This window comes from Macrosteles quadrilineatus, unplaced genomic scaffold, assembly GCF_028750875.1.
Source record: "Macrosteles quadrilineatus isolate MER2022 unplaced genomic scaffold, UCM_ALF_1.0 Scaffold_4__1_contigs__length_99947679, whole genome shotgun sequence".
NCBI classification, from domain to species: Eukaryota; Metazoa; Arthropoda; class Insecta; order Hemiptera; family Cicadellidae; genus Macrosteles; species Macrosteles quadrilineatus.
In genome coordinates this window covers 44,213,385-44,233,345 of record NW_026542597.1, presented here as the reverse complement: position 1 = coordinate 44,233,345, position 19,961 = coordinate 44,213,385, and the positions used below count along the sequence as shown (strand labels likewise).

Below are 19,961 nucleotides of genomic sequence, written 5' to 3'. Positions count from 1 at the left end.
ATTTCCTTACTATATCATCATTAATTCGCAAAACGAAAGGGGTGCCCATCCCGCTTTTATGGTGACGTGTGCGTGTGCATGTAACCCATCTGTTTGTTGTACCGCTGCGTATCTATACTTTTAATCCTTTTTCATTTTATAAGCTAGTTGCTGTTGATATTTACTTTCTCCCCCAGTGTGGAAGGAAAAGTCATGTTTTTTCCTTCCACCGTATCTCCCCCTGAGAAAGTATTTTTTTCTTCAGAATTTTGTAGTTTAAGGTTTGTTTATATATATATATATCTGTTTTTGGGCCACAATGAACCTAAATACTTACCCCCGCTGCAGCAAAACTGCCGACTAAGCGAATTTCCATTTGACTGAATTGATTTTCAATTAATCTATTAAATTATAAAATTTATGTTTAACGAATACCTAGGTTTCCTGCTACAGAGAAACTAATAAGGTGTGTTTTATTAAAATATTAACAGCTTAGTATAAAATACCCCCGTCGCAGCAAACCTGCATACTAAGCGAATTTCCATTTACCCGGCTTGATTTCTACTAAAATATTCCCTATAAATTTTCAGATTTATTTCCTATTTAAATAACATTAATTTTAGTGAGTAGTTAGGTTTGCCGCTACGGGGAAGATGTTGAGGTGCGTTTTTTTCAATTGAAATATTGATAGCTTAGTATGAAATAAACCAAATTGCCAAATTTGATTAAAATATATCCATAAACAAGCAAACTAGAACAGTTTATTTATTCTCCTTAAGAATAACATGGGAATTTTAAATTTACAATTTTTTTAATTTTCTCCGTAGTCAATGAACATTCAAAAACACTTCAATATACTAAATTATTTGTTTTTTTAAGCTCTTCAAAATGGTCTAGAGAGAAATTTTGAAATTTAAAGTTTTTAGGGTCAAAAATGAGAAAACCCCATTTTTACCCCATACAACCCCCCATAAACCCCTGATCCCATGGTCCGATTATGCTGGTTCCCGAACTCGTTTGAATAAATGTAAGTTTACAGGTTTGTACCAAATTTCATCAAAATCGGATCAATTTTGCTCGAGTTATCGCGCTAACGGACACACACACATATATATGAATTATAACGGATGGTGTTTTTGGCCTCTGGGGACCTCAAAAAGAAAAAGTAAATCGGTCCCGGGTCTAGGTCTTACCATGAGACCTACGGTATTGCTTATTCCCTATTTGGGAAATTCGCTAATAGATAAATCTGCAAAGTTTGATCAAAATATATATCCATAAACAAGCCAATTACAACATTTTACATTATTCACCATAATAATAACGTGGGAATTTTAAATGAACATAATTTTTTTTAAATTTTCTCCGTAACCAATAACCGTACAAAAACACTTTGATATACGGCTGTACCTCCCCCTTCTGAAACAAATTTTACAAAGTCAAAATAATGTAATTAGAGCAATAGTAACACTATTTGCTATGACCTATCAACTTAAGCCAGCAACAAAAAAATAAGTATAGTAGAAGAAAATAGCATTTTAGGCACTATATCACATTCTGGGACTGGCTCACACAACTACGTTCTTTTTTTGAAAAAAAAAAAAATGGCGAAATCTGATCCATGTGGATAGGAAGTATACTTCAGTATCCAATAGGGTTGGGGGGGGGGTCATGTAGAGTCATATTTAGATGTCTAGTATAATTTAAAGAAAAAGATTATCAAGAAAAAATTGCCTCTCATTTTAAATTGAATTATTTTTGTCATTATGCATTCACTATTTTACCCTGACTAAAAATAGTTTTTACTGTATATTTATAGCATCCACGAGGACTACTACTAACTCTACTACTGCACTACTACTACAGATTTTCTCTTATCTAGTTTGAATAAATTACTTTTATCTATCAGTTATGCAATGATGTTCCAATATAAGACTAGTTTGTAGCTTTTGTGAGAAATGTTTTTGTTAGTAAACATTATAGTGAGAAACATTTTCGTATGAAAAACATTACTTGAAAGACATGTCGAAAGAAGGTAGGTATTGAATGTATCACTTAAACTATGTTGAAATTATTAATAGTTGAATTTTGTATAGTTGAAAACGTAACAAGTCGATATTTTTTATCGTCTAATTTTGTTTATTATCATCTTATTTTGCTACAAATCTAGTGCCAGTACCATTTCATTTTGTATGTATACTAATTTGTTATTTAACTTCAAAACTTCCAATCACTACACAGGTGGCAGGGGCTAACCAATAAAACAAGCACACAAACATTGAAACATAATAATGGCATACCCAAGCAAGGGGGAGAGGGCTGATATTGAGCAAATTTGACAAAATTATTAACTTTTTATTGATTAGTCCTGTTGGCATCTAACATGGGCAAGGTAAGCCCAGCAGCAACACTATTGTATTCTACCAACACCAACCCGACTCAACTATGCAAATTTATTTATGTTAAATATTGATTGTTTAGTATTTAATATTTATTTAATAGAACCATTGTGGATTGTAGATATTATACACTGGTAGTTTCAATAAATATCCAAGACAGAAATTTTAGACCCTCACAATTTTATAGCTGAGGTAGAAATTCTCTTTAATTTTAGAGAAAAAGAGACCAGACCCAGACTTGCCCCTGGATGTGTCCCGTTTACTGCTCAGAGTTGGCGACATAATGTTTGTCCAAAATCACCCGAAGAAAAGGGCGGAGAAAGAATACTACTGCCCTATAGTAGACATTGGGGAAGAAGAGCATAGACTGATTGTGAGTCATTAATTGTGAGTCCACGTTTCTCAATCATCATAATAACATAAATTGTTTGTTCAAAACAAGAGTGAAAGAGGTCATTACATGAGCGAGGTGAATAAAAACTAGAGAACTCTCCCACTTGTATTATTTTGAGTGAACACTTGGCAGCAAGTGAATAAAGGAGGAGTTCAAAAACTACAAGGGGACCCTATTCCGGCACGAGACAACTCTTAAAAAACATGTAAATAAAGATAAAGCCAACACTTGCCTAGGAAGAAACCCCTTCTAGATTTACAAGTCAGGGCCAACCATCCAACCCCAGAGCTAGCAACCCACACCTCTTGTTACTGATGGTTACTTGCCTAAAATGGCTGCTTTTATGCATATTCGTGAGCATAAACTATGGAGTTAGAAGAAGTATAAGCCCTAACAGGTCTAAACAATTACTTAGACTTGAAAATGAAAGTGTCAGTTTCATTTCGAATTAAATTAACTAATATAAAAAAATAAAAATTTAATTAATATAAACATATGATTTTTAACAATTATTGTTAATACACAGAGCAATAAATAAACTTATAACCTAGTTATCATTGACTATTGTCAAAGCTAGTATGTAAACTTTTTAAATCCTAAATCTGATTACTTTTGGCCACAGAATAAAGCTATATCAAAAATTTGAAATGGCCAATGTGAGATTGTTTTTGTTTTTTTTTTAACAAGTGTTTTCTTTAAAAACAAGAGTTCTCTACAAGTGATCACTTAATTGCCGCAAGAGGCACTACCATACCACAACAAAACTCTCGCGAGTGAACTCTTTTTGTTTATTCACATGTTATTTAAAAGTAGACTAGACTTCGCTTAGTGAACACTCTCAAGTCATCACTTGTTTTTATTCTACTCGCTCATTATTGACCATATTTTTAAAGTGCTCGATAAATCTCGCACTTCAACCATGGTCTCAAATGCAATCACTCACTTTTTACTTTTACTATTAAAGCTAGAATCATATAAATCCTACTAATATTATAAATGAGAAAGTTTGGATGTTTGTGACAAGTGAACGCGAAAAATACTGGTCGGATTGGGCTCAAATTTGGCATGATGATAGCTCACATTCCCGATTAACATATAGGCATATTCTTATTTCAAAAATTCTTTCGGGCTCTGCCCCAGTGGCTCTGGAGTTTCCCATGTTAACCTTATGAGAAATGGAATTATTGAATATTAACAGCTGTTTCAATTAAACAAGTTGGTTCTGTTCTATGATGTTCAATAGCATTAAAGTTACAGGAATTACCAACAGGGTGCAGCACTATTATTTCTTTTACATTTATGACAACAGCTAATTTGCAACCAAAAGGTGAGTGAGCGTAGCGAACGAACTTCAACCTGGAGGCGAGTTAGCGTAGCGAACGAGCTAACCTGAAGGCAAGTGAGCGCAGCGAACGAGCTCCAACCTAAAGGTGAGTGAGCGTAGCGAACAAACTTCAACCAGGACGTGATTGAGCCATGCGAACGAGATAATCTTAAAAATTAAGAAGTTAAACGGCGCAAAGCCCGCGGGTTACAGCTAGTAATAGATATACTGTAGGTGCATTTTTTGTGTAACTACATACTATCTGACACTACTTAGTTGTACAATCAGGACTTGGAGAGCTAGTGAGATAAAAACAGATGCAAGAATGCAAGGGTCACAAAAAAGATTTGTGAGAGCAGGGAGCTGTACTAAAACCAGATTATTAATAATAATTTGACCAGAACAATTTTAAATTAACAGTTTTATTTCTAAAGTTAGCTGTGCTGAATCCTGAGATGTATGCAATTCAAACCTTATAGAGGGAAAAGATTGTATATTACCTGTACTGAGAATGACAGAGAGAAATGAGAGTGACATGAAAATTACTAATATTGACTTAAGCCTAGCAAAGTTTTGAGATTGAGGAACCTTTTCTCTATTTTATTTTGTGAACGAGTTATTTTTATTTCAGGCAACTAGACTTGTTAAGTGGTACAAAGAGGACGAATTGGATGATCGGCTATGTGTTGTGGTGGTTAATATTCGGGAATTGGCTGTTCACGGAATTGAATCTGAAGGAATATTGCTTTGTGCTCAGGATGATAAATTTGGTTTTGAACTTGTATCCCCCCCATCAGGTAATTAAATAAATATATTAGTAGTTTGTTTTACTAACAACATCAGTTATTAAATAAATTTCTGTATTCCATATACCTATACATTTAAGTGATTATATCAAATATTTATTTTTTTTTCAGATTCTCAACCAGGAGATCTAATCATGGTTCCAGGGTACAAATATCATGAGGGTTCAACAGGAATTACTTACGATGATTTCAACTTAATCGCTGAGGATTTGGGAGTGAATAGCGAAAAACAAGTTGTTTATATGGGCATACCTCTGGAGGTTCCTGGAAAAGGATATGTAACAACCCAGTTTTCAAAAGACTGTCCAATCAGGAGTCCTATAGAAAAATAATTGTTAAACTTATATTTTATAATTTGTATTTTTTTACTCTGGCCATTAAAAAGTTTATAAACGAAATACCAGCTGTTAAATTTCGTCATACCACTCTTTTAATTTACAGAATGGAATGGAATCCTAAGCTTAACTGTTTTTAGTCAATGAATAAAATATTTTTAAATAAGCTGGGTCGGACCGGGTTTTTGTTTGTGAGAATTATTTTTTAAATACATTTTTTGTAAATAGTAACAATATACCCTGCAAATTTGCACACTAAGCAAATTTTTCCATTTGCCTGATTATAATTTCACAAAAATAAGTTAGAAAAATACACTATTGACAGGTTTGGAACTATTGTGATAGTTTTTTGTTTATAGTACAAACCATTCAACATGTTATTTGATTATACCTTAAAATCTATCATTGATTTTGTATCTTAGGTAGCCTAACTAAGTGTTTACAGTCTGAGTTTAAAAAATGCCCTCGCAGCAAACCTGCAGACTAAGCGAATTTCCATTTGCCTGATTGGATTTACACCAAAATGCCTCCTTAAAATTATCACATTTATTTCCTAAATAGAATTAGTTTAACAACTAATACTTAGGTTTGCTGCAACAGAGATGGTAAAAAAGTGTTTGTTTTTTTTGTAAAATGTTAATTGTTTAATAAAAAAAATTCATCTTCCAAAATTTAATCAAAATATGTTCATAAACAAATAAACTACAAAAGTTTACTTATTCACCATAAGAATAACATGAGAATTTTAATTTTAAAATTTTTTGGAATTTTCTCCGTAACCATTAGGCACATAATAACGCTACAATATACTAAATTATTTGTTCTTTAAGCTCTACAAAATATTTTTAAAAGGAATTGCAAAATGTTATGTTTTTAGGGTTAAAAATGGGAAATACTCATTTTCATTCCATAAAATCCCCCATTCCCATAGTCCGATCATGCTGGTTCGCGAACTCGTTCAAATAAATGTGGGTTTACACGTTTAAACCAAATGTCATCAAAATTGGATAATTTTTTCTTGAGTTATCGTGCTAACGGACACACATACATGAATTCGAACTTTTGCATACTGACCCCGTTGCAAGGCACGGGTATAGCTGCTAGTTTCCAGTTTCCCCATAAAAAACCCATAAAATAACAAAAATCGGATTTGAAGAAAAAACTTGGGTTTGATTAAAATTAATGCGTCATGGTCCTTATAATTCTAAACAAAATAGTGCAACCACCCATTTCTGTAACAACTACGGTTCAAAAGTTATTGCAACTGTTGTGATTGTTCACTGTAAAATACCATAGCTGCTCCCACCATTTACCCATGATAAAGGTTGTTAATAAGTTTATGGGAGAAAGTATGTGTCAGATTGCTGATACCGTTTATTTTAGATTATGATTTTTTTATCAACAGGGTGTTTATAAATGATACATCAGGTTTTAATGTCATATATCTCACTTATTTCTTATGCCACATTAATAATTTTAACATGATTATAGAGCATGTATTCAATTGTTATACTCAGCTGTTCAATACTCATTCTTGTCATTTTATTGGGTTTTCTTACATCTAATTCAAACATGAACGGATTTGCACTGCCATAGGGTGCGTTCACAAAGAAAGCTAGTTACAAGAGCTTGTTGGCAAGCGCTTGCAAGCTCGAACCGGCGTGAGAAAAGTCAACATAGTATCAAGCGTGTGCGTTCACAGTCAAAGATTGTGCTAGCAAGCGCTTGTTACAAGCTCTGACAAGCACGCAAGAACGTTTCGTACTTGTTTTCCAGCGCTTGTTGACCGAACCAGTCAGGTACAAACTACCTACTAACAGTGCAGTATGGATGTCGATGAGTTGGCTCAAGTATAGCACCTAATTTCCAAAAAAAAATATATAACCCACGTATCGTGGTTTTTCCCTAGAATGTTCAATAACGTAACCGATATGACAAATATAACATGTATGTATTAAGATGATAGACAAACACATTTAATTTCATATTAATTAAGTGTTGGATTTGTTATAGATGAAACTTGTACACTTTTACTTTATTTATCTAGAATACCCCCGCTGCAGCAAACCTGCCGACTTAGCGAATTTCCATTTGCCTGGATTGATTTTTAATTATTAATCTATTAAATTAACATTTATGTTTAACGAGTACCTAGTTTAGCTGCTACAGGGAAACTAATAAAGTGTGTTTTTTATTAAAATATCAATAGCTTAGTATGAAATAAATAAAAACGCCAAGTTTGATCAAAATTTATCCATAAACGAGCCAACTACAACATATTATAAAATTCTCCATAAGAATATAACATGGGAATTTTAAATTAACTTTATTTTTATTTTCTCCGTAACCAATTATTGTACAAAAACACTTTGATATACAAAATTATTTGTTTTTTAAGCTCTTTAAAAAGTTCAGGAGAAAAATTGATAAATTGTGTGTTTTAAGGGTAAAAAATGAGGAAAACCCATTTTTACCCCATAAAACCCTCCGTTATACCCCGTTCCTATGGTCCGATCATGCTGGTTCGCGAACTCATTCAAGTTTATCCTGCCTTACACCTTCAAACCAAATTTTATCAAAATCGGACAAAAATTACTCAAGTTTATAAATATACTAGCTGTGTACCCGTTCTACGCACGGGGATCTTACAGTATCAGCTGAAACCTTCTTATATAAAGAACAGTAGTCGGTTTGCATATTTTCATATTTTGTATGCTGGCCAAACTATTTATTAAACATAACTTCATTTTATGTCGTTTGTTGTTGTTCCGGATCGGTATGACGATCAGTAAAAGGCTAAATTACCTGTGTCCACCGGTCGATCCTAATGTCTATTACAGGAGATGCATTTCGGCGAAATTAAATCACCAACATCAGTCCTAATATTAAGGTCTTGAGCTTCCCCATTAGGTGTGTCTTGGAGTTTTTGAAACACATACACGAACTGTACACTTATATACATGACGAATAAAACATAAATACACGGTAGGCCTACTTTTATTTTTACTATGGACAAGTAGACGCGCGTCGGTCGTGTGCCGAGTCTTGACTGAAAACGCTCATTTAAAAAATGTAAGTTTCCCAGCAATATACAACACTGATTCAAGGTCTATTTCCCGGTTATCAAAACTCAAGAACAATTTTATACACAAAGAATCTCTATTTTCATTTACTGTTACCCTACATATTATTGCACTTACTTGCGATTAATTAAATCCGTTATGTAAGGAAAAACGTTTTTAATCTTAATTGGTTTTGTTTTGCTTTCAAAACGTGATCGGAAATGGTTGCGGTATTTGTAAACAACATTCAATGTAAACATATCAGTGACAGCTAGAAGAAATAATATTGACTTGAACAGCTGTTCGTTATTTCATAGAAGAATATGTGCTAAACATTGGGAGAAAACTTTATATAAATCGCACAAAATTGGGTTTTTAAACGTCCGTCATTTTATTTACAAAGTGGTGACGCCATATTTTAATGGCTAAAGACAATCTCGTCAATCCAGTGAATGCATTAAAATGATTTGGAACTTGATAGGTACTCTCGTTTTTCAGGAGTAGGCCGCGTAAAATGGCTCTTGGGTCGTAACAGACATGAAGACAGACAGAAATTTAGATGAGACTTGTTTCGGTTTCTCTAATGTATAGCACGTAAAAATAACCTAAAGGTTTATGATTCGGAGCAATGTACAGACAAAACTCTAATTTTATTTATATAGACTAGCTGGCCCGACAGACGTTGTCCTGTCCTAATGTGGTTTTATGTCAAATGCTCGTTCATTTTTAAGATGAGCTCGTTCGCATGGCTCAATCACGTACCGGTTGAAGTTCGTTCGCTGCGCTCACTCACCTTTAGGTTGGAGCTCGTTCGCTGCGCTCACTTGCCTGCAGATTAGCTCGTTCGCTACGCTAACTCGCCTCCATGTTGAAGTTCGATCGCTACGCTCACTCACCTTTTGGTTGCAAATTAGCTGTTGTCATAAATTTAAAAAATAATACAGCAGTGCTGCACCCTGTTGGTAAATCTATTAACTTTTTATGCTATTGAACATAACAGAATCAAATAGTTTAGTTGAACCAGCTGTTAAGATTCTTTAATTCCATTTAAATATGAGTACTCATAAACTTGGGGAACTCCAGAGCCACTGGGGTGGAGCCCTTTTGACGGATCTGCACCAAACTTCACACAAATCATCCTTGAATAATACTTAATAATGCCTGAAAGTTTCATTACAATCTGTCGAGCGGTTTCGGAGTCCATAAAGGACAAACATACATACATACAAACATACATTGGATTATATATATATACTAGCTGGCCCGACAGACAGACGTCGTCCTGTCCTAATGTTCTCGAAATCTCAATCGCAATCACGCTGCGATACACTATACACTATCACTAGTTTGATGACCACTAGCCGTGACGTGAGTAAGTTTTATATATGAGCGAGTTAGGTGGACCAGAACGTTAAGTTCCGATCCGTACTTGAGAAAGTTTCGTTATTTACACGTCTCTGCCACAACTTTGGATCACTGTAGTTAGACAGGTAGTCTATTTATTGAAACTCCTACTTCCTAGCGAGAGTGTAAATACTGATATCCAGTTAACACGTTCATACGAACATGAATTGTAGCAGTATTGTTGTATGTAAAACGTAATATTTCTATTTAAGTTAAGTGGGTGTGACATAAACGTGAAAACGTGGATTTGATTTATTTTATTCACACTTTTATCATCCTTTAAAGGAATATTATTCAGCATAACGTTTAGTGCTACTCTGCGGCGTTAACTGAAACTAACTGCAGCAATTCAAGTAGTGCAGAACATGCCCGTTATAGAAGCATAGCGCTAGCCTCTATTTTCGGCACTACTATAGAGGTAAATGCAAGTAGTTTCAGTTTCAGGTTTCAGTCAGTTGAGTTAACGCCACAGAGTTGAGCTAATCGTTATATGGTTGAATACTGTAATAGCTGTTTACATTACAAGTGTAGTAAGAGCGTTTTTACTTCACGCAGGTGAATGTTGTGCAACGAGCGGAAGCGAGTTGCATAATTCACCTAAGTGATGTAAACACGCTCTTGCGTAACGTGTAACGTACAAGATTTTACCTGACCCGACAATATACATGGGTTTACGTACAATATTTTTCATTATCCATTTCACTCATCTTCTATCAGTAACGTTCTTTTACTAACAAAAGCTAGGTTAGGTAGGAAAATACTTTAAAGCATAACAATAACATTCAAGCGCACAGCTGATTTCTAGCGTTGAACGTAGTTGGCTCCATCCTACTAATATTATAAATGAGAAAGTTTGGATGTATGGATGTATGTTTGTGACAAATGAACGCGAAAAATACTGGTCGGATTGGGCTGAAATATGGCATGATGATAGCTCACATTCCCGATTAACATATAGGCATATTCTTATTTCAAAAATCCTTTCGGGCTCCGCCCCAGTGGCTCTGGAGTTTCCCATGTTAACCTTATGAGAAATGGAGTTATTGAATCTTAACAGCTGTTTCAATTAAACAAGTTGGTTCTGTTCTATGATGTTCAATAGCATTAAAGATACGAGGATTGCCAACAGGGTGCAGCACTATTATTTCTTTTACATATATGAAAACAGCTAATTTGCAACCAAAAGGTGAGTGAGCGTAGCGAACGAACTTCAACCTGGAGGCGAGTTAGCGTAGCGAAACAGCTAACCTGAAGGCAAGTGAGCGCAGCGAACGAGCTCCAACCTAAAGGTGAGTGAGCGTAGCGAACAAACTTCAACCAGGACGTGATTGAGCCATGCGAACGAGATAATCTTGAAAATTAAGAAGTTAAACGGGGCAAAGCCCGCGGGTTACAGCTAGTAGAGTTATATTTTTGAAGTTAATCACTCAATGTTATTTAAATGGGTTTCTTTACATCACCGAGTGAGTTTTTGATACTTTACATCACTCGAGAAGTAAGGAAGTTGTATACATCACGATCACGCTTGGGATAGGGAAGTTTAACATGGCGGGTTAGGTAAAATTCCATTATTGTATGGAAAAAATTATGCATAAAAGAAATAAAATCCACATTTTACGCTTATATTACACCCACTTCCCACTTCACTTAAATAGAAATATGTTTTACATACAGCAATAAAACATTCGCCTATTGGGTCTGTCTTACTACTATGATTCATTTAGTAAGTTCCTAAGTTCATGTTCAAGTTTACCGTAGGCGTCACTGTCACTAAGAACGGATCGGAACGAAACGAAACGTTTGTTCTGGTCCAAGTAATCAATCTTTCTCATGTTCTTAAAATTCTTAATTTATCGCCCTTCCACTTTGTCATAATCTTTCGAAAACTTTCGAACCATCAAAAAGATACTAACTTTTCTCAGGATCGAAACCGGGCAGAAGGCATCTCTGCTCTCTGGGCTATTAGGAAACTACCACCACCAATCTACCATGGATAAAACCATAATAAAACAGAACCAACACAAGTTTTGTGCCTTGTGCAATAATAGTAATTAAGTGCAAAATTGTCATAAATTAAGTCATAGACTAATCAACATAAATAGAACCTTGTAAAATCTGATTTTTTCATATCTATTGCATGTTGTTTGCTAAGGGAATATCCTTAATCTATGATACGTGTATACTCAATAATATTACGCTTATCAGTGTTGGCTGCGTTGAGCTTTTTTCCCCATTTTTGTTCCAATAAATATTTTGACAGTTAGTTGAGGAAACAAAAACAGCTGTTACTGTCCCATATGTTTGTTTTACAAACAAATTTTGTATGGAAATTAGAATGATTAGAAATCCAATTTTAATCAACTTGAACGAAGATATGCTAGATGTAGATGTTTGTTTGTGTAGTAGGCAGTCGCTGGTTTAGTAGAAAAATCTGATTGTTATTTTCTCTTTCAAACTGAGAATCATTAGGTGTCTTTTTCCCATCATGTAGGCCAAAATTGAGCAGTAAAGTTCTCAATCTGGTGAGTCAATAGTCAATGGCATTAGTAATAATTCAATTTTGATGTGAATGCCTTGTTTTTAAATGAAATGTATTAATCTTCAGTTGCCTTTGACAGGCGCAGAATTTTAAGTAGCCTAAGATTTAAAGAACTTAAAAGTTCCTGGGTCAAATTTTTTAAAGCTGAAATTATAGGTAATGTCTGATGGCCGAATTTTGATCCAGTATTATTTAATACAAATGAATAAGATACCATGCGGTTGGCATTCTGGGTTATAGTAGTATGTTTTCTGTGATAAGACACACAAAAGTTTATCAAACAAGTTGCAAGTTATATTGTAAACACGCTAAAGCCTTTTTCCATTATGTCTGACAATACTGTACTGTGCCTAGGTACCTATTTCCTACTGCAATCGGGAATATCCTGTCCTGAGTGTAATGTGTTAGTAAATAATGATTTTATATTACATAGGCCTAGAGTACACTACATAAATAATATTACATTAACTTACAATCTTTTATGTTTCAGATTAACCACAAGTCCTGCCTCAAAAAGCAATAATAATGTTTACGATAGGTTTACTGACGGCTGTCTTCCTTGTGGTCTTTGCACTGTTAGCAGGCATGGTGCTAACTCTGATAATTCAGTGGTACTTTTTCAATAGGTATTTATTGAAATTACCACTTGCCTCTCAATCTGAAGAAGTTATTGCTGAACAGTTTCAAATTCCCCAGGTAGGCCTAACTTAACTTAGCCAAATGTTAATTTTATTAAAACTAACTTAGATGTTTCCATCTGACTGAGATTATCTTCACAATATCTCCTCAATTGCCTGTGTGTATCAAGAAATTGTCTTATGAATCGTATGATGTTCTGTAGGCTAAGGTATTATGAGTTTCATGACTCCTATAAGTTAGGCTAACTTATTTACTTAGGCCGGGTACAGTTTCTTAACTGGGCTATGCTAATATCGATTGAAACTATCGATTCGATTAATAAGTTAAACCTTCATGCAAATTTTTCACCATCAGCAAGTTTGGTTGGTTAGGTAAGGTTATGATAGTTTAATTTTATAATAGACTAGCTGTACCCGCGGGCTTTGCCCCGTTTTACTTCATAAGTGAGCTCGTTCGCATGGCTCAATCACATCCTGGTTGAAGTTCGTTCGCTACGCTCACTCTGGAGCTCGTTCGCTGCGCTAACTCGCCTCCAGGTTGAAGTTCGTTCGCTACGCTCACTCAGCTGTACCCTCGGGCATTGCCCCGTTTTACTTCAAGGGAGCTCGTTCGCATGGCTCAATCACGTCCTGGTTGAAGTTCGTTCGCTACGCTCACTCACCTTTTGGTTGCAAATTAGCTGTTGTCATAAACAAAAAAAAAAATAATAGTGCTGCACCCTGTTGGTAATCCTTGTAAGTTTTTAATGCTTTTGCATATCATAGAACCAACTTTTTAGTTGAAACAGCTGACTAAATTCTTTAATTCCCTTTTAATATGAATACTCATAAGGTTAACGTGGGGAACTACAGAGCCACGGGGGCGGAGCCTGAAAGGATTTTTGAGATAAGAATATGCCTATATGTTAATCGGGAATGTGAGCATCATGCCAAATTTCAGCAAAATCCGTCCAGTGGTTAATGCGTTTACCTACTTGTCACAAACATACATCCATACATCCAAACTTTCTCATTTATAATATTAGTAGGACATATTTAAAAATATTGATTATTGATCAATATTTTGAATTTGATAGTTTCAATCAATATTAATTAGCATAGCCCAGTTAAGAAACTGTACCCCTTAGGCCTACTTCTAACTTAACTGTTGTACTTTTTAATTTGTCTTGCATCCCTTTTCTGAAGTTCATTTTACAATAAGGAGGTAAAAAATCATACGTAAGTGGTAAGCTTACTAAATAACAATTAAATAGTTAAGTTTAACCTTCCAGAGGTCGCATCACGGAAGTAACCTCCAGGGATGTTTTATTTTTCGCGATTATATTAAGTTATTTTGAGTGGTATCGGCATTGTGAGTGTCACTGTACCTCACGTACCTAATTCCTAGACGGAGTGAAGGTCAAAACTCACCCATACTATTTTATATTTGTTAGTTTTGTTCAGTTTTATAAGAGGCTGGGAGTAACTTCCGTGTGCGCTCTGCCGATTCTTGTACAGCCTGGAGGCAACTTCTGTAATGCGACCTCTAGTTTAGTGTGTGCGTTGATTATTGTGTGTAAATAATTACTGTAGGGCCTAAATACTAATTATTTTTTTACGATTTATGGCATTATTTAATAAATATATAGTTTTTACAAGATGAGTGAAGATACAAGTGATCTATTGATAAAGCGGACCTTGAACTACCTAACTAAGTTAAACAAAGCCCAGAAATTACAAACTTTTAACCAAAACAAAAGCCAAAAAAGAAAAATCTGTGTATCCTCCTCCCTTATAGTAATATAATAAAAATAAATCTGTGTTGTGTGCAATCTTTATTAAATAACTTCCTGATCAGCATCGTTTGTGTCATTAAATTAATAAATAATGAATTAAAATCTTATAGTGTCAAAAGTGATCCTTAGTAGTCCATATAGGCTACTGCATTTACATTCCCGAGGGGAACTTCATCAGTTGAAGGATATCAAATTACACTCCAAAATCCATCGACGTCATATTTACATAAATCTCGGACGAACACTCGAACATAACAAATAAACAATGCATGCAAAACTGCTATAATAAACCAACATTAAGCTATGACATTAACCAACATTAAATAGCCTAGAAATGAACAGGCCCAACTTCTACCTCTCATAGAAACCATCACAACCATGGTATAGGAATGTAATTTATTTCTCAGGTTGCTAAAGTACTTATAATTATACTAGGCCTACATAAAAATTATCAAAATTGTATAAACCGTTTTTGATAAATATTGTTTTTACTAGCTCAATCCATAAATAAACATTACAAAAACCCCGTACGGGAAAATACACTACACACGGAGGTGATTTTACTAAATTACCTGAAAGGGAAAAAACTTCAAATAACCCTTTTAATAATACAGGGTGAATAAAAAGTCAAGACCCCCCCCTCTAATATTTTTCCAAGTAAATATACAGAGATATCCTTTTGGCGGTCAAGCAATCTTAGCAGGAAGTTTCATTTTATCATTTTGAAATTTTTGAGTGCCCCCCCAAAAGGGGGGATTTGGGGGGCAACTCAAATATTTTAAAAGTAAACCCCCTTCAAGTGACACCTCATTTTGAAGAGTTTACAAAAACTTAAAGAATGGTGAAAACTAGAGGTCGCTATCTCTTCTCTATCCAAAATGGTAGCCCGTCAAATGTTGTGGAAAATCAACGGTAAAATTGTTAATATTGGCTGCCATTTTGGATAGAGAAGAGATAGCGAGCTCTGGTTTTCACCATTCTTTAAGTTTTTATAAACACTTCAAAATGAGGTGTCCCTTGAAGGGGGTTTCTATTGAAACATTTTTAGTTGTCCCCCGAATCCCCCCTTTTGGGGGACACTCAAAAATTTTAAATGTAAACCCCCTTCAAGTGACACCTCATTTTGAAGTGTTTACAAAAACTTAAAGAATGTTGAAAACCAGAGCTCGCTATCTCTTCTCTATCCAAAATGGCAGCCAATATTAACAATTTTACCGTTGATTTTCCACAACATTTGACGGGCTACCATTTTGGATAGAGAAGAGATAGAAACCTCTAGTTTTCACCATTCTTTAAGTTTTTGTAAACTCTTCAAAATGAGGTGTCACTTGAAGGGGGTTTACATTTAAAATATTTGAGTTGCCCCCCAAATCCCCCCTTTTGGGGGGACACTCAAAAATTTCAAAATGATAAAATGAAACTTCCTGCTAAGATTGCTCGACCACCTAAAGGATAAATCTGTATATTTACTTGGAAAAATATTAGAGGGGGGGTCTTGACTTTTTATTCACCCTGTATATTTACACATAGTGCCAAGACGGTAAATAGGCTACATATGAAAAAAGATAGTGATAGATTTTAATCAGACAAAATAGGTGAAAAAGCAATCATTATTAATATTAATAGTGGTTTATTTACCTTGTATTTTCGTCACAGCTCAAAAATGTTGTATAGAAGCTACAACCATGGTTTCGACGCCGTTTGCGTCATGGTCACGTAGGACATGTCGAGAATTAAAGCATAGTTGTTGTTGTCACAGTCGGTCGCTTGGACGTCGTCAAAAACACATGAACACAAACACGAACACATACGGACATATTAACACTTAACAAAAGGTTCTCGGGGACGGAGTACAGGCCTGCGTTTATTTAACTGTACCGTCGCGGGAGCTGGCTGGAGAACACACAGCCCCGCGACGGTACAGTTAAATAAACGCAGGCCTGTACTCCGTCCCCGAGAACCTTTTGTTAAGTGTTAATATGTCCGTATGTGTTCGTGTTTGTGTTCATGTGTTTTTGACGACGTCCAAGCGACCGACTGTGACAACAACAACTATGCTTTAATTCTCGACATGTCCTAAGTGACCATGACGCAAACGGCGTCGAAACCATGGTTGTAGCTTCTATACAACATTTTTGAGCTGTGACGAAAATACAAGGTAAATAAACCACTATTAATATTTGTCTTACCAGCTCAGGGGCAAACCACAACAATGAGTAAATCATTATTAAACTTACAAATGTTTTCAACTTCCACCTAAGCAAAACCGTTTATCTGAGTTGGGCCCTCCCACTGCCTAAGCCACATTTTAACAAGGTTAATATGGATTGTACAGTTATGGGATTTGATCCCGCTTATGTAGAAAGATCTCAACAATATATTGGTCAATACAATACCTTATCCAACCTAACTATCATGTCACTGAGTTGGAAAAAAACGTATATTTCAGAGTCTTCTGGAAGGGGACTTCAAGCCAGAGCCTGCCAAAGCTCTCAACTCAGTCTTGCAGTTTCTGTTTCAAGAATGCCGCAACACCAAACGAGTCCGCAGGTGGTTCCGTACTCGCCTCAGCATCGAGTTGGAAGAGCTTCTAACCCGCACAACCACGGGCAAACTGTTTGAAGCCATTGCTGTATGTTTTTAAACGTTGTGTACCCTTAGCTCTTAGATCTTGTGTAATTTATAAGTAAGATCGTTTAAACAGTGAAACCCTAACCGACTAAAATAAAGGGGAGGCTGTCTCAGACAACCTTTTTTCCGGTTAGTTGATGGTTAGAATGTAAAAGCTATTTCCGTGCAAAGTGTGACACAAAATTCTAGGAAGGGAATAAACTAGTATTCACCAAAGCCAGGCTAGGCCTACCCCTAGAACCAGCCACACTTAAATTTCTTCCCCGGAGTGCTCAGAAGTAGCCGAGAAAAATCCAGGTGTTCGGGCTATACTAAGTTGTTCATGGCTTTAACTGATCAATCTATTGAATTTAGTTGAAGGCTCAGAGCTTTAGAAGCGCTCTGGAAATCCTGCAGACGCTCAGTAGGAGCTATTTTATCCCCACCTTCCTTAAAGTGTTTTGGGAAATATTGCCTAACTTTAAGATTGACTCTGTAGGACCGACGAGTATTCTATCTCAGCCAATTTGATAAACCTACTTGTATTATACGCATTATACGCTCTAATCTCCCCATACAGATAAGAGAATGGGAGGGAGACAGTGTCACGGTTTTCAGCAGAAAGATCGGGCGCTGGCTTCTCGGTCTGAGCGATGATGCTGCCGAAGAGCTCATCAGATCCCAGTACAGGGCATAATGAAAGTCGATGACAATTCTAAAACTAAATTAGGCTAATAATACCAAACTACTTCAGTACTGGCACCCTCATTCAAGTACTTCAATATTGTTCATGTCCAGTCTTTTTATGCCAACAATATGGCAAAAAAAATACTTCTTTTTATTTAAATAATTATTTGTTTATTTTGTTATATTGTCTGTGAAGTGGTGAGCGACGGAGAAGACTCTCCCCACACGCAGATGTACAGTCTTTGTGGGGATTTTTTTTCCTTTGTACTTTGCTTTACAGCCACGATTGTAATTTTTGTAATTTGTAATTTTGGAAATAAATATATTCTTATTCTTATTAAACTTTAAACTATTGGGCTAAAGACGTTGGGAAATACTATAAAATGTAATATAATGTTAGAAATTCCTACAGAGCCTACGTAGCCTAGTTATTAATATGTTTAAACAAAGAATTTAGCGGGATACGATAAATAATAAATTTAATACTAATATTCGTCACTGATCAAATCGGTATGCGAGCGCCCCAGACTTGATTCTCTCACCCACCTGTGACGGGGTTCAGAGCTCAGATGACAAGTTTCGGGGCATTTAAACGACAAAATAATTAACATAAATTCAAGTAATAATTATTTGTTCTGTGAACTGGTAATTGTATTTTCGAAACTAATTAATTAAAATACTAAACGATAGCCACCGCTAGTCACTGGTGGTTCTAGACTCAAGTCGGTGAAATTTAAGAACAAGAATTAGATATCTAAAATCAAATTTGGAAATGTGGATGCGTAGGCCTATTACAAAAGAAAATTAATGTAAAACGTGATTAACTATGAGCTAACCTTCGGAATATCGGCGATCGACGTTTAAGCGTAGGTAGTCTTGTAACGATGATGTTACTACTACTTTAAAATGCTGTTTTATATTTAAATCTCTGTAATGTTTGACGCCTATTTTGTTCTCTTTGTTCAAGAATAATGTATTCTGGTTCTGATTCTGATACTTCGCAGACGACGTATGAACGAATAATACTGTCTTGTCTTAAAATCACTCATTCCAGTCCGGTCGAGGCTTACGCGCTCTAGCGACGAACTTAGGTACTAATAGACAACAGCTGATCGAATATTCACCTGTTGAGCCGGTCTAGTTGTCTGTCGTCGGTCAACAAATACCAGTCTTGATGTTATGTTATGTCGTCGTCGGCGTTAAATATTGGTAAAATCGGTCGGTTTAACTTTATTTGGTGAATTACAGTGGTATTACTGATGAATATGTCGTGTAGGTGTGTGTATATTCTTCACTGTGATTAAAACTAGCCCTACGTTCCTTGGCCGATAGCCCAAACCATGTATTAACACATAGGCCTAGGAATAGGCTATTGGGGATGAAAACTGATAAGTTCTGGTGTTTATTTAATCGTTACACGTTTTTACCCCCTTTAAATTTTGTACCTTTTGGTACCTTACAAAAGAGATCAACAGCTGTTTTTTACACTACAGTAGAACCCCTCATATCCGGCCACCACGGGACCAAGCCCCTGACCGGATAACGATTTGGCCGGATAAACCAACCTACTATGAAAATGACAATTCATACCTAATAATATTAGGTAATCAATATATGCAATCAAAAGTATCATTTAATTCTGTTCTGGGATCATTTTTAGAAAAATAAACATGTTTGTAAAAAGGAAAAAAAATATTTGTAGGTTAAAGTCATTAAGTAATGAATGTACAAATATTATGATTCCAGGTAACAAAACATATTAAATGGAGGTAAAAATGACAATAAATTGTACTTAAAGATCATTAGGACTTAAATGGTACTTGCATTTCTACTCAACATTCTTAACCATTTTGTGAAATACAAAAAATTAATATACTCTTATTGTACTGTACTAAACCCACTTTGGAAATAATCAACCAACTGATCACACAGTCTAATATAAATAAAGTAATTTTATTTTTATTGTTAGACTGTGCTGATCAGAGGTTAGGCCTACTAGAGCTCAACTG

The 19,961-nt window shown here is 35.3% G+C and overlaps 2 protein-coding genes across 2 annotated transcripts in view; both read left to right on the top strand.

Moving 5' to 3' along the window:
• The first annotated feature begins 1,923 nt into the window (after positions 1 to 1,923).
• On the top strand, positions 1,924 to 5,234 carry LOC128992891 (aminoacyl tRNA synthase complex-interacting multifunctional protein 1-like). Its single transcript, XM_054416636.1, has 4 exons — positions 1,924 to 2,014; positions 2,594 to 2,751; positions 4,728 to 4,893; positions 5,014 to 5,234. Exons 1-4 carry the CDS (start codon positions 2,002 to 2,004, stop codon positions 5,232 to 5,234), a joined length of 558 nt encoding a protein of 185 aa, XP_054272611.1. The 5' UTR covers positions 1,924 to 2,001.
• A 6,842-nt stretch (positions 5,235 to 12,076) lies between these two features.
• Positions 12,077 to 19,961, top strand: part of LOC128992890 (PDZ domain-containing protein 8) — a 34,632-nt gene continuing 26,747 nt past the window's right edge. Inside the window, exons 1-3 of the mRNA XM_054416635.1 lie at positions 12,077 to 12,225; positions 12,733 to 12,938; positions 17,105 to 17,287. Of these exons, the coding sequence (XP_054272610.1) occupies positions 12,768 to 12,938; positions 17,105 to 17,287 (354 nt within the window). The 5' untranslated portion in view covers positions 12,077 to 12,225; positions 12,733 to 12,767. The remainder of the gene's footprint in view (positions 12,226 to 12,732; positions 12,939 to 17,104; positions 17,288 to 19,961) is intronic.

What these genes read in the sequence shown, in the direction of transcription:
- LOC128992891 (XM_054416636.1), top strand. An exon ending in AAGAAGAGCATAGACTGATT is followed by an intron (nt 2,752 to 4,727) that starts GTGAGTCATTAA and finishes TTTTTATTTCAG; the next exon opens with GCAACTAGACTTGTTAAGTG. An exon ending in ACTTGTATCCCCCCCATCAG is followed by an intron (nt 4,894 to 5,013) that starts GTAATTAAATAA and finishes TTTTTTTTTCAG; the next exon opens with ATTCTCAACCAGGAGATCTA.